Genomic DNA, 16,083 nt, shown 5'->3' with positions numbered 1-16,083 from the left:
ACACCATTCACGTCTAACTCGAGTAGGCCTCCAATCATTTCGACATAGATCATCCACGTTGGTGATTTACACTGGTGAGCAAGACTTCGAGTAACGCAACCTATCACTATAATCTTTATCATTGTATTCTATACTTATTCTTTTTCATTTTTATCATCGCCTATGTTAATCTATCACTGTGAACTTTCGTTGCTTCATGTCAATGTTGATTAGTATTTAAACTTAAATACTTAGTTCAATCGACAGAACTAACCAATCAACTACGATTATAATCGGCTATCGTGGTTCTTTAACAAGCATTAGCAGCATGTAAATGCTCCTGTGTAATATGTCTGTTAAAATATCAACCACTCGTGAGTATAGCCACAAGACAACACGAACGCATATCTCTTTGTAACTTATCCACTGGTATAAATAAGACAAGAATAACTATCGACTATAAATTCATGTTTCTGCTTAACCACTATCCACTAGAATGTTCTGCTTTTTTTTTACCACTGCCTGCCTAATTTCCAATTGCTGAGTTCCATGGCCAAACAGAGGATACGAATGCTAAAAATTCACGGTGAGTTTGAACAATAAATTTCCTGCGATCTTAGATCTCGTTTAGACTGTTCGTCAGGTAATGCTATGTATTCGGCTTACATTAATTCTGGACTTATACAAATTCAGTCTACAACGCTGTGTTAATCGAAAAATTTAATCAACAGTACCTCGTACATAATCCAGATTCAAACTACTGCCTACTTCATTACTTAAAGGCAAGAGTAACCCAGGCGAGTTTCATAATTTCATTAGATTATTTCGTACTATATTTATGATGCGTGATAACATTTCGTAGTTGCTTTCACGTAAACTAGTCATATATTCTGTCACTGCCGTCAAGTTTTAGTCGAAATCATGTACATTTATGACTCGTTAGTCGACATACTGTGGTAAAACATATTGCATGTACACGAGCACGCTTAGTCCATGTCCCAAGTACACATGCTGTCGTACTTAATATGTCACTTAATGCTAGGTAATAAGCTCTTTGTATCATCCTTTTACGAAATGGCCACGTTACCTGGATCCTCTAAACCTTAGTTACATTGGTGGTTACCATTTTAATTAATGTTTATTATACCCCTTGTATTTGCTAATAATTCACACGGTAAATCATGGCTCGATTTCCTTATTACACAACAGTCGTTTTAATTCTATTTTCGGTTTATTTACATGCGATACGGGTTTGGAAAATATCTAAACGTCCTCGAAAATTCTCCACGAACCCAACCATAGTTTCGTATATGTTTTTATTCACACATCCAACTGTTACGCTAATCATACCTAAGCGAACGTTCAGTGCAACTGTCAATATACGTAAGAACGATGTTATTTAGACTTGACATTGTAACACATCTGAACTATTGTAGTTGTTCTACTTCGATGTCGTACTTCATTTTATGAAGTATTGTTTCCTCGTGGCTGTTATTTAACAGATGATTCCGGTACATCAATCGGCTGTTCAACTACTCGACGATTTACAACCTGTCCAGTTCAATTGGTGGTCTGACGACAATATCATTCGCGCGAATCATCAGTTTATGCAGTCGAGCGAATCTCCTGCAAACTGAAAACGATATTGTCGCCTCTATCCCAACACTGACAGCGTTTTTCAAGGGTATCATTGACATGAGTCCAGAGTGACACTCTTGGTTTCTTATGTTCTTTTCGATATTTTTCTGTTCACTAACCGAACAAACACGCAGCATTCACCGTTTATCATCTTTTAGAGACTTCATCGTGCCACCTTTTGCTGTCGATTTGTAGCCTTCAACCCTTACTGACTGTAACAGCAGTCATCGACTTTTCAAACTGTGACTACAAGTTGGTCAATAGCTTCGCACAACGGAATCACGACCACTCTTCACTGTTATACTTCTGTACTTACGGTTAGTCTGTTAGATATAGATATAACTAGAATTTGACACTAATTAATAGCTGTCAACGACACTGTCCGACTTACAACTTTAAACTAATGACAGTACAAATATGGATATCGATTGATAATACACTTATCCTACTATCGCTATAGCATCATTACTCTTGCGGCAGACTTAACGTTTGTCATCGGAGGAACTGAATTACTTTTCAAGGCTATATATTTCAGCGCGACTTGATAGAACAATAAAACGTTTTGTTCTTTTCATTATTTCTATGGTTAATCGCTTTACGTTTAACCAACGTCCTACTAACATATTATGACTCGCTGTTTCCCGACCAGTTTCTGCCGCCTCCTTTCCATTTCTTTTACAGATAAGCAATACCTGGAGGATTTATAATATTCGTTTGGCACTCTCTGGCGCGCGACTGCTCCCAACATGTTTGGTACCGATTCAAACGGCCGTTGAATCTGGTGGGGAGTATTGTAGGGCCAGTGAAATGTCACTGAGCCCTAGCCAAATCATCCGGCAGTTGGATCACTGAATGTCGAACAGATCATCGCTCCCTGCCAAGGTCATGTACAAGCAACGCGCATTAGTTAATCATACGCCATGGAATGGCCCATGCGGCAGTGGTCTTACTTTCGCTTGTATCTACTTTAACTAATATATTTCTGTAATAACGTCCTTTGTGTTGTACAGTCTTCAAAGCATCTATAGTACCTTGTTACGTCAATGGGGTAGTCCACGTAAGGTGCTGACCACGAGGTGTGACTTCGACGTTAGTTGGTTCGTCACACCATTCACGTCTAACTCGAGTAGGCCTCCAATCATTTCGACATAGATCATCCACGTTGGTGATCTACAGAGTCATTTGGAACGAGCTTCTTACGCCTTCTGATCTATTTGGCACGTGTTTCTTGGTAGCGGTGTTCATAGTTAATCTCAACTCGACGCCACGCTACAAACCTTTGGTAGACTTGGAAAATCTGCGAACTAGATCACCAGATAATTCCTTCAAGCATGAACTAGTTGGTGCGTTTATCACATGTGAAAGAAGCGACTAGGTACGAACCGGACACTGAATCATCCTTATTGATCATATATTGACTCACTATGAGGATGCCGTTGCGAACCTCCAATGCATGCCACCCCTAGGTAAAAGTGATCACGCAGTTTTAACTTTCGACTCCCATATAACTGTGAATCACGAGCGCGTGTCAGCTCAATCCAGACCTAACGTCTGGAAAGCAAACATACCAGATATCATGCACTCAGCGTCGTTCGTCGATCGGACAACAGACCCAGAGTCCTTAATTGAAACGACTTGGGATGCATTCCTTAATTTATACCTAAAATTTATCACACCACACACCCCTTAGACTACACCATTTGTCAGTAGGAAGGTCCGCATCCTTTTCCGTAAGAGAAGAAAGATCTGGGATAGATTTAGGTTACTGGGGTCTGATGAGACAAAATCTCAGTATCGAAAAGCTCGGAATACCTGTGCCTTGACTCTCCGTAAGTCTAGAAAGTTGAACGAAGAAAAATTGTTAAGGAATCCACAGAATGTCCTAAACGCTCGCATTTCTATATAAACCTAAGGATAAAAGGAAGAGGAAATATTCCTGCTCTATGGGGAGACAGTACTGCTGCGTCGTTAGTGGGGGATGACTTTGGTAAGGCTGAAGTGTTCGCAAACTACTTTAGCAATGTATATACCACAGAAATGTAGTGACTCATTTTTATCACGATAACACGACTGGTTTGGCGAAAACAATTATTATTATAACCAACTGTACCAGTGCTTATCTTAATGTGCTCTTCGTTTGACTGTGCTAAAAAACATCCATTATTCTTACACACTTTGATTGTGACCACGCGCGGATTCGGTTACGTTCTGTAACCAAGCTTGTATCCTTGCACGATCTCGGTATTTTTTCGATACCACGAGATCGCCAGCAAATATATATCGACTTGGTCCATTAACTGCCCTCTGATATTTGGCTTCCGGGGGATTTTATGGATATCCTGGCACGCGTTCCTTTGTAGTGGTGTTCATAGTCAATTTCGACTCGACACCACGCTACAGAAGCACTCTTCCCGTCAGTCCATAAAAATCCCACCACACATACACTGGATAGCGTGACCATTAAAGGACTCGATGTCTTCGGTCTGCTAAATAAGCTTGACATAGGTAAAGCCTGATGAACTGCATCCTTGGCTACTAAAGGAACTATCTAACTTCGTTGCGAACCCTTTAGGTATATGCTTTAATCTATCTGTAACTCAGGGTTGTTTGCCAAAAGACTGGAAAAACGCCATAGTAAGTCCTGTCTTCAAAACAGGTACGAAACACAAACCTGAGAATTACCGCCCTGTTAGCCTAACTAGTGTGGTTGTTAAAATCTTAGAAAATATTATTCAGAAGGAGCTGTTTAAAAATCTCGATAAAAACCGTATCCTTTCAGAGAAGCAGCATGGTTTCAGAATAGGTTACTCTTGTCTCACTAACTTATCAGTGGCTCGTGAAAGCTGGTGCGCTCTTAAGGACCAAAAGTCACCTGTAGACGTAGCCTTCATTGATTTCAGCAAAGCTTTTGACAGGGTTCCGCACAACCGGTTGTTATATAAGTTAAGAAATGTCGGGATTGGAGGCAATCTATTTATGTAGATAAAAGACTTCTTAGTTGGGCGTCAACAAAGAGTAAGGGTGTGGTGTTTGAATGGACTAACGATACCTTTGTACTGGTTGAATGCTTGATTTCGATTTCTAAATACAATACATTCGTTTGTGCCTGTGTCTTCTTAATTCAATTGCGTTAATCCTGGAATTCCTAATTCATACGACAATTAGAATACTATATTGGCGTCGCGATGGAGCCTGTAATGTAAAAGTTAGATATTCATTCAACTCCTGAAGCTTTTGAGGATTATTTGGAAAGGTTCGAAATCTGGAGCATGACCAAGGAAGATGATGAGGATGTTAATATTGTGGCACACTTCCTCACATTCATTGGGAGAGAAGCGTACAGCTTATTAAAAACTTTGGCATATCCAGAAAAACCTATCTCACTCCCTTATGCAACTCTTAAAGAGCTATTATTAAGTCATGTAAAATGCACCAGTTTTGAATGCCGTGAAAGGGCGAAGTTTCATAAGATGGTTCGTCAAAATGACCAAAAGGCTCGGGAATTCATCCTTGAATTACAGAAACAAGCTGCCAAGTGTAATTTCGGTGATCAACTTCATGTGCAACTGAGAGATCGATTAACTGCAGGAATTAATATACCGAGTTTGGAAAGAGAGCTGTTAAAAATGCCAAACTGTTCCTTTCAAGATGCTAGAACTGCATGTATTAACTACGAAGCAGTCAATGAACTTGATATCCAGTCGATGAAGATTTCTAATACTTAGCTTAGTCGTCGTGATGATCTACAATCTCAGGGTCAATCAAACTTGCGTTCATTTAACAGTGATTCCTATTCTCGTGTAAAGATGAAAGGTGTTTCAACGAGGAATTGCAAAGCAAATCACAAAGGTGAGACGAAATTTGGTAAATGTTTATCATGTGGAAAGTTTCATGCTCGCAATTCATGTGTATTTCGTAATGCTAAATGTTTTAGATGTGGTAAGGTAGGACACATTCAGTCAGTATGCAAAGCTACTGTCCATTTTGCTTCAAGCTGTACTAGATCTTGAAATTTAAGTTTCAATAATTCGGATGTCTTTAATGATCATTTATCTTTATCAACGATTTTAAAAGACAGTGCAGAGTCATATGGCAGTTCAGAGTTGGATGAAATCGAGAATTCTTGTGAGACAGCAGTTCCTTATCAACCGATTTATCATAATTCTCATGCTGTTGTACCAGGTATGACTTTTCCTAATGATTCACATATTTCTCATGAAATTCCTTGCAATTCTGAAGAAAATATGTTAAATGAACCTAATCATGATCGGAAACCTGATGTGGTTTGGATAGATGCTGGTTTTTCTAACGATCCTACGCTCTGCAATGACAGTCCAAATGAATTTCATAAGAATATTTCAGAAGAATCAAATCCTAATGTCGTATCATATATTACCTCTCCTCATAATGCATTTGATCCTTGTGAAAAACCTGCTCAATGCGAAGCACGAGTACTAAGTGACCTCGAGTTTGATTACATTTCGGATGATTTCATATCAACTGCTGTTTACCCTTATCACAAAAACAGTTCTAATGTTTACTCTAAACAATGTGAGAAATATGTTTTAAATGAAGCCACATTATTCATAACTTGGGGATATAAAGATCCAACATTATTTCGTGGGGAAGGATAGGATTGAAAAATCTATGGTTCAAATTCTAGATATTAATGATTTCAGTACAAAACCGATATGCTGATTGTATACAATTCCAGGTGAGTCTGTTCCGATTTCGTTTGTTAATTCCAATACTAATGAGCACTTTCTAGATACTACAAAGTTTTTATCTTATACAATGTCGGACAGACTCAGGATGAACTTAACAAGAAGACGTACAACCGATTACAAACACTTATACTCCTATTTAAGCTGTGGTGGATGTGGTGTTTGAATGGACTAATGATACCTTTGTACTGGTTGAATGCTTGATTTCGATTTCTAAATACAATACATTCGTTTGTGCCTGTGTCTTGTTAATTCAATTGCGTTAATCCTGGAATTCCTAATTCATACGACAATTAGAATACCATAAAGGGTGAACTCAAAGTTATCTAGCTGGGGAACTGTGCTTAGTGGAGTGCCCCAGGGTACAGTTTTGGGGCCAGTGCTATTCCTCTTGTATGTAGATGACCTTCCTCGTCTCCTATCATCATCGGTATTGCTAAATGCTGACGATGACAAGATATGGAGAACGATACGATGTGAGGGTGATAGGTTAGAACTTCGAAATGACCTGAAGAAATTATCTGAATGGTCTGAAACCTGGCAGTTGACGATAAATACTTCCAAGTGTGTTTTGATGCATATCGGTCATCAAGGTACAGATACATACACGATGAATAACACTGAGCTACTTGTCGTCCAGACATATAATGACTTGGGAGTCATCGTTAGCCATGACTTAAAGACTACTGCACACTGCCGTGCAATAGCCGCCAAAGGTTTTAGGACCTTATGGTCAATACGTAGGGCTTTTAGTCATGTCGACGCTAAGGCCTTTTTGACTTTATATACAGTGTTCGTACGTCCTAAAATTGAGTACTGCATACAAGTGGCTAGCCCCTGCTTAAAAAAAGACAGTAGGCTTTTGGAAAAGGTTCATAGAACAGCAACTTAGCTGATTACCGGAATAGCGATTCTTCCGTATGATGCTGGGCTGGCCGAGCTAAACCTATTCCCGTTGTCATGTTGCAGAACTAGAGGCGACTTGATTACAGTTTTCAAATTGCTTAGTAATAAATTTGCACCTGATATGCCCTCATTTTTCTCGTCTTCCAAAACAGAGAATTTACAAGGACACTTCAAAAACGTTCACAAGCCTAGAACAAATTACTTGTCAGCTGACTATCAACTTTCCCATCGAATCATCGAGTGGAATTCATTACCTCAGCACGTGGTTGAGGCTCCACCCGTCTACTCTTTCAAAAGAACGTTGGATCAACTGAGAGACCACCATTGCTAGGACTAATACAGGCCATCAAATCTCCTGTCTTTTCCAAACTGAAGCTGAAATAGTAAAGTGTACCTAGATGCTCTCCTGAGCCCTTGAGCATATGTCAAACTTTCTCCTAAAGGACTTTTGGGAGGTCAGTTGAACTACCGTAGCCGGCATCGAATCTCAGAACTTGACTACTCATCAATAGCATAAGGCGAAGCGGTAAATAAATCCACACAATCAATAGCTTAGTAAGTCTCCAACATTTGTTGCTGACCGTATTAATTTTAATGGACTCACCTAGCTGAAGGCACTCGGTCACGCATCCGAACCAGATCACGAGTGAGTAAACTGTGTTTCGGTTCTTCTACAATCGGTAACCAGCTTAGATTAGTTATTTCTTGGTATATCGATATTCTATCAAATATACCTTTGAACCTCTTCGCTTCTGACTTCTGATTTAACTGAGTTGTCAAGTTTCAAATCACTGCCAATGATACCAAAATCTTCGCGTTCTCGAATTCAAAACATTATTGTCTGCTTGATGGTGTACTGATATCTTAATAAAAGTGAATTTTTCATTTCTTTTGGAGCTTCAATATAAATACAGGTGCTTACGCACTCTATGAACTTCTCTTTATTGGTAATTTACTAAGCAAAAGAATTTGCTTCGTAGATGTATGATATAGGTGGTAAAATTGTTCAGTTAGACGACATATTTGAACAAAGTCTACAATAGTAGCGTAGCCCTCTGTGATAATTAGGAGGATTTGAATTACAGTATGAACTAAGGATTCCAGAAATAACGTAATTGGATCAAGAGGTACTAGATAAGCACAATCGGATGTACTGTATTTAGAATTCGAAATCAAGCATTCAACAAGTACAAAGGAATCATTAGTTCATTCAAACACCACACCCTCTTGAAGTGACCAACTTATTAGTTTGATATCAATCTACTTGTCTCTGATAAAACATATATGTTGTTCGCTATTTTTATCTTGATAACTGAAGACGGATGCATTAATATATATTTGATCAATTTTATGAACTGTCATATTCAGTAATATTAAACAGAAATAAAGTGTACAGGGACTTAATGAGTACAATTGAATCAAAGTGTTAGTAGTGTTGAACAGAAACTAGAATAAGACATCTTAGTAACAAAATCGAACGTATATCGATACTTGCACTGTAATTAACAGCAACAATATCATTATGAAACAAGTTAAAATTTTCATTTAAACAGACTAATTTCCATTTTAATTGAAATGATTCCAAACTGTTCAGAGTATCACTCAGTCAATGTGTTCAAAATATTTATAGAATAATTTGCAAGTGAAATATGATTAACAGAAAAAACGAGTAGGATAAAAAACATAAGAAAGATCAAATGATTCATACATAATGTATCCTAATTAATCACGCAACTGAACCAATGTATACCTGATATCCATATACGTTGTCAGATCTTGCCTCTAAAATGAGTATGAGTATGATCATTTATTCATCAGACACCATAGTATTGTACCCTAAATCCACGTGAATAGAGGTAAGCGAGACTAATGGATAAAATATTTCCTTGCCTTATATATTCATTCACTGTTTCAAATACACGAAGACAGTCAATGAGTGTGCATTTACGTACCTCTTATCTTCTTAATAAAATCTACGGTGATTTCAGCCACATCAATTGAAGAGCGTTTCGGGTAAAAAAGACTAGTTATGGTCAAAAACTTAATCTCAGCTGAATGTTCACTTAATTCTGAGTTCCTCAACCGTTACTTTTGATATTTCTGTGGTGAATTTAAGGTATTGATATCTTACTGTGGTAACGTAAACTACTTAGAAACCTGTAAGCTATGAAAAAGTAGCCCTCTATCTTACGTATGCTAGCAAGAACAGTTCAGCTTTGTGTGCGATTCTCAGATGTTTTATTCCTCTAACCTGTCGTCACATCTGTTGCACCATCATGAATTGGTACCAAATGATCCGTGTTGTATTTTATTACAGTAAACGCAGGAACCAGGTCATAAACAGTGTTAACAACAATTTGGCAGTCAACACACAAAGCTGACTTCTAAAAAGTAAAGCTTTTCTAAGGCTTTAACTCATTCTATCAGATATTCAATAGTAGTGTACTGAGAGTGAAATATCCTTACAATCGATTTTATCCACTTGAATTATATTTAATCGATCTTGTCGTAGAATTTTGAGAACATGAGTTTCTCGTTGTACACCTGTGAAACTGATTTGCAATCGCTTCGTAAGTATGATAATCCTCATATACTTTAGCGAGATCGGTAAACAGTGCATATATATGTTCTTGTCCAAACAGTCTGCTTAGCTATTTCGGTTTCTTGCGAGGTCTACCATCTTTTTGTATCAATATTGCGCTTCATGGAATAGCTTGTTCTCATCAGTGAATCTTATAATTTAACCATATATAAGCTGTTCAATAACTTTGATACTATTCAAAATTATGCTACTGGGCTGTAGGAACTTCAGTGATTTCTACGTGTAATCCTGAATTAGCAGTACATCCAAAAATAACAGAAATATGGTACTGCTTACTTAACTTACATAACAGTGATCAGAACCATGACAAATATCAGCTAGATGATTAGTCCTTTACGGATTAGTTGTATTTATTTTGCATTATTATTTTTGATTCACCTAATTTCAATTTCTTAATTTGACAGATTCATAATAATAATAATAATAATAATAATAATAATAATAATAATAATAATAATAATAATAATAATAATAATAATAATAATAGGCTAAATTTTTTAGATACTGAAACACAATCAAATCTCATAAACAGTAAATATGTTAAATTCAATTGGTTTTGTTTTACTTGTATCTCATGTTGGCATATGTACATTCTGTGAGGATTGACTTGATATAGCCTTAAGTCACAAGCTTTTAAAGCAAACAAGAGTTAGTGGCTAGCAACGAAATCCAGGACGCATGTTTCGTCCCATTTGGAACTCATCAGCTGAATGTTAGAAGAAACATTCAACATGGACAAACTCATGATAGCATTTTTCTCATAGAATGTTAATAACTAACAACAATGAAGTGAATAACATACAAATGAATGTATACGCTTATATATATATATATATTTGATGATATGATGAAAATGTATAGGATAGTGAACTAAATACTAAACAATTTGAACAACTAAATTCATGAATAAAAGTACGATTAAAATAAATAATACTAATTAAAAATTATATCGAAAGAACATCCAGCCCCCCCCCTCAGCAAAATGGAAAAAAAAATAGTTCTTTTAAATAACGAATAAATGCCATACAGGTAGTGAATGTACTTTGAAACTCATTATGTATGACTATGATTACCAAAATATTGCAAACAGTGCAAAAATGTAATATGTGAGTTAATGCAGGGTATGGGTGGTGATGGTGATGGGGTAGGGGGTATAAAGTGCAAATAATAAATGATGAAAAAGAAATTTTTTTTTCCCTTTTTATGACAAAGATCACCGATAAGAGAATATATTGAAAAAGAAAAAAAAATTTGATAAATAACTTAATCAATAAAATGAATCAATAATAAAGTAAACATATTGACTGAACAAGAATGTGAAAGATAAGCCTAAACTAAATGCCATTATAAAGATTATTTATCATAATTATTAGAAATAAATGAGTAGAGTAAAGAAATTCAATGTGTCCATGTTGTTGTTTTTGTTTGTTTGTGTTTAACTATTGTCTTATATTAGTTCTTGTTGTTGTTCTTCTTCATGAACTTCTTCTTTGTTGAATTCATTTAGATTCTTTTCTTTCTTGAATTAATTATTTAAAGTTATATGATCATCAGTATCATTTTCACTGCATGAACATTGAAAATCATCATCATCTTCTTCATCAGATCTTAATGGATTTTCATACAATTGAATTGTTGGATTACATACAATTGGTGATCCACTTTTACGATTATTATTATTGTTATATATTGATGATGACATATTCAAAGAGGCATCATAACGCTATCAAGAAATATTGAAGAGTATAATACAGAATAGAATATGTTAGTTAAATATTACTGTTATATGACGTAGTGTAAAATATTAAACCACTACAGGCACTAGCTGATAAATAAAATTAAAGTGATTCTGAGTAATTTACGGTTACGGGGTTATAGGCAATTATAAAAATTTGAACCCTCCCCCCCCACACACACACACACCACCACATATCTCTCTTGGCCAGATAATAATTCTTGATGACGATTAATCGAATGTCGATCTTTTCAAAGTTTTCACCTACTTCCTATTTCGAGATATTTATTCAGTCTTTTATTATTCTAATCACTGAGTACATCTGACATTATGTTGAGTTACATAATCTATTACGTTGTTATCATTGACTCATAAATTGACTTTGTGGATTTAATAATATTTATGAAGTTTGTATAAATATTACCGTATATTAGAGTAAATCTTCATGAAGATTTAATTGAAAACAACATTGTTTATTTATGTGTATTGTTCTAATGAAATATACAGTTTGAAAACTCATTTAATTTTAGTGTAAAACCAAGATGTTTACATACTACTGAGTACATATTACCATCAATGATTCAAATGAAAAGAATTCAGTCACTGAATTTACTGAATATCACTCCGTACTTTTATATAAGATTATGGATAATATAATTTAATAGTTGAATTCATAACTCAATTGAAGTTAGACCACTATGGAAAACCTGGAAGCACTGGATGGCCGTTTCGTCCTAGTATTGAACTCCTCAGCAGTGCGCATCCACGATCCCGCCTCGAGAGACTCGAACCCAGAACATAACGGCCTCGCGCGCGAACGCTTAACCTCTAGACCACTGAGCTAGCCGGCATTCAACGGTGTTAATTCTTAACTTCAACTCCTTATTATATATTATGTGAATAGCTTTATATTATTAGAATTAAGCTGTGGCAATTTCAACAGCAAGTTTGATGCCATTAAAACTTTCCACAGTATTTTCAACATGATTAATTGAATCAAACTAAATGGAAAACTTATTTACATTAAACCATTAGGATTCGTAAAAACTACTTTAATCTTGAAGTCGAATATTCAAGAATTAAACCCCTTACCTTTTGTTTGAAAGTTCCAAGTTATTTAGTTAATTATTTATACATATAATAACTAACAAAAGGAAGTAGAAGTCTTTAATTGAGTTGGATTCGAGTCCTAGAGTGAACATCACCTCTGAGATGCAGGTATATTTAGACGACGAGTCCCAAATAGGACGAAACGCACGTCCTGGATTCCACTGCTACCCACCACTCATCTTTTCTTATAAAGCTTGTGATTTAAGGCAATGTCGAGGCAGTCGTCATAGGATGCACATATGCCAACAAGAGACTAATCAATTGCAGTTCTAAACATCAATGGGAAGATTCAAACAAACAATATCAAATGAATTTAACAGTTCACACCTAGCACAAAACTTAGGTTCAGGGTATCTTGATAGATATCTCTGACCACCTAAAATCTAGACGTAGTTCCCGAGAATCTAATTCATTTGGACTAAATCAATTCAATCAAGACTATGGTCTTAATAGTTGTTATTTGGTAACCAACCAATGTAAGCAAAATACTTCGGATCCGTTGGCCAGGCATTATCAGCAACAACCTACTATAGGAAAGAACAAACCAGATCCCAGCGGAGAAAGAAATCAGGAAGAAGCACTGGAAGTGGATAGGACACATATTGAGGAAAGCACCCAACTGTGTCACAAGACAAGCCCTCACATGGAATCCTCAAGGCCAAAGGAAAAGAGGAAGATCAAAGAACACATTACGCCGGGAAATGGCGACAAACATGAGAAGAATAAACAATAGTTGGATAGAATTCGAAAGGGAGGCTCAAGGCAGAGTGTGTTGGTTATTACTTGTCAACGGCCTATGCTCAATCGGGAATAACAGGCGTAAGTAAGTAAGTAGGTAATTAACCAACTATTGACTATGTTCTATCATGTTTAGAAGAATGATGATATGTTTTAATCATAAAAACAATTTTATAAAATCAATAATTGATAAATAACATTTTAAAATACTTTTTCATCCAATAAAATAGTTTTGGCTTCATATTCTTTCATATTAGATTGATTCATAAATGGATTTGGGGTAATTCGTATCGGTTGAACTTTCTGTTCATTTTCATATTGTTGTTGTTGTTGCTGTTGATGATGATTTATTATCGTTTGAGAATTATAATCATTCAATTTTGAATTTCTTAATTTTTCAGCACTAGTTTCTAACTGTTTTCCATCTTGTAATTTATTCATTTGTTGTTTTATCAAATAGTTTTGTTTTAATGAATTAATATGATCAAATGATGTTATTTTAAAATTTTGAATTTTTGATTCAAACTGATCCGATTTTAAATAAACACGATGAATTCGTTTCATAGCAACAAATAATATTAAGAGAATTGCTATAATTGAAGAGCTGATAAGTAGTAAAATACCCTGGAATATAATACAAATTGAATAGAAAAGTAATAATTACGTAAATATGTAACCATAGTCTGTGTTTAAGTATTATAATCTGGTTAATGTTATAACTTGTGACCTATGTGTCCTATTAATGTATAACGTAATGATACTGTCAATTAGAGAACAGTGAATTATCGATCGGACCAATGAAACATAAAACCCGTACGAGCAGTTTAGAGTCCTTATCGGTCCTTTTACCTGCCTAGCCCTGCCTGTTAAGTTCAGAACACCAATCTCAACCTCTGCGACATAAAATCGTGCATTTCAAACACACTGAGTTTATATATTAACCAGACAGACCACATCCTACCATAGAATACAAAACAACATTTGTACAAGATTTAGCCAAAAGTGGTTGTGAATGTGGGAGATAGTAATTGATAGACTGTACATAAATCAAGAATGGTAAATCGTATAATAATAGTTCACAGGTCAAAATAAAGCTTATGATAAGAGGAACACGAATATGAATAGTTTAGTTACTTAAAAATTACACAATAAAAATATAAGTATAATATTAGTCCATAAAGAGATCTCAACAGTTATCATTCATTATTCTCATCGGGATTTAACAGTTAACATCTTAGGAATATACACATAATGGTAGTTGCGATGTAAAAAAAAATTACTCAGTAACTCCATTATGTTATGAAAATTCAGATGGAATCAACCGAAGAAAGGAATTTTTGAATTCGTTATGATGGAAATTTTCAACCATTAGAGTACATTTGAATATAACCCACTGATGAAACTGGAGTGCATAGTCAATGGTTCTTAAGAAAACTTCGAAATGTTAAATAAATATTCATGTATTTCACATTGCACCAAAATCGTATTACTTTTATTATTAGTACTGGTGGTTAAACTCAAGGAAATGTTCTTTTTGCTAATAAAAAATTAAGCAAGCTGAACAATAATGGGCTCAGTTTAACAATATGATTGAGAAAGGTTACAACTGAAATCAAGTGAAGCAAACAAAATATTATAAAAGATTCAATAGGAAATATTATATCCAATGACACTTTAATTTTCTATGAATTTTAATAATGGACATATAATCGTAAGAATGATGGAGACCTAAAGTAGTTTATATCCATAGGAAATCTATAGAAAGTTGATTCTGAGTGTATAATGTAACTGATAGTGTGGAAAAGATTGATACTTGATGAGTTTTATTTATACAACATATAAATGTCCAAATAACGTTTATATTTTATAGTTTTAAAAAAAATTTGTGTACCAGGTAAATGATATTTTCCAATGAGTAAATAAACAAAACAAAATTATTTTACTAATGTTTCACCGCTTAATACTAATAATATCTTAGTTAAATTGGACAACCACTGCCAGGGAAGTCCTACTCACTGCCTTCTCGTGGCGGGGGTGTTGTTTACGAAATTGAGAGGACGAAGGGCGAACGTATGGCGCTTTGACCGGGTTAGTGTAAACGGAGAGTCCACTTAGGAGGGGAGGGGTTGGAAAACCCCGATTCCAAAGCAATGGTGCACATGGGTTCCAGTATCCTGGAGGAACAAATGGCGTATGAACCAATTGTTGGTCACCGGCTACCATGGGACCGCATCTCCTTACATTGCTCCACTGGCTTGTGGATCAGACCTTTAGGTCAAAGGCTCAGGGTGTGGCTCCCTAAGAAAAGCACCTGCTTCGGTTTGGGCACCTGGGCAGTATCATAGCCCTCACACGAATCGAATGATTTGTGTGCCGCATATAGATTTGGTGCCCTCTTATACCAATGTTTATGTGTTTAAATAAATAAATAAAGGCAACAAGATTGACGTTGATAACATCAAAGTCGTTCAAAAACCATACAGAATATGTCATAAAAGAAACACGTCGAATTATCTGAAAAGGAATGAGGAGTTGGGAAGAAATATGATGGAGCTTTAAAACACCTCCTCCTACGACCCCCATCCCACAAAAATCATATTGTTCACAGAAGCTTAATCAGAAGAACATTGATCGGTTAACTGTATGTGACC

General features: G+C 35.7%; 2 protein-coding genes across 2 annotated transcripts in view; one reads left to right on the top strand and one right to left on the bottom strand.

Annotated features, from left to right (window-relative positions):
• Positions 1–4,687: 4,687 nt before the first annotated feature.
• MS3_00009296 (uncharacterized protein) lies at positions 4,688–6,579 on the top strand. The gene has a single exon (XM_051217648.1). It carries the CDS (start codon positions 4,887–4,889, stop codon positions 5,340–5,342), a length of 456 nt encoding a protein of 151 aa, XP_051072997.1. The 5' UTR covers positions 4,688–4,886; the 3' UTR covers positions 5,343–6,579.
• A 2,061-nt stretch (positions 6,580–8,640) lies between these two features.
• Positions 8,641–16,083, bottom strand: part of MS3_00009185 (uncharacterized protein) — a 72,408-nt gene continuing 64,965 nt past the window's right edge. Inside the window, exons 14-15 of the mRNA XM_051217518.1 lie at positions 13,643–14,056; positions 8,641–11,572 (exon numbers count right to left, since the gene is read on the bottom strand). Coding sequence (XP_051072996.1) covers positions 11,375–11,572; positions 13,643–14,056 — 612 coding nt within the window. The 3' untranslated portion in view covers positions 8,641–11,374. The remainder of the gene's footprint in view (positions 11,573–13,642; positions 14,057–16,083) is intronic.

This window comes from Schistosoma haematobium, chromosome 1 (assembly GCF_000699445.3).
Source record: "Schistosoma haematobium chromosome 1, whole genome shotgun sequence".
NCBI lineage: Eukaryota > Metazoa > Platyhelminthes > Trematoda > Strigeidida > Schistosomatidae > Schistosoma > Schistosoma haematobium.
The sequence above is the reverse complement of the archived record's forward strand: the minus strand, read 5'-3'. Positions and strand labels throughout refer to the sequence as shown.

What these genes read in the sequence shown, in the direction of transcription:
- MS3_00009296 (XM_051217648.1), top strand. Translation starts at nt 4,887, where the DNA reads ATGACCAAGGAAGATGATGAGGATGTTAATATTGTGGCACACTTCCTC.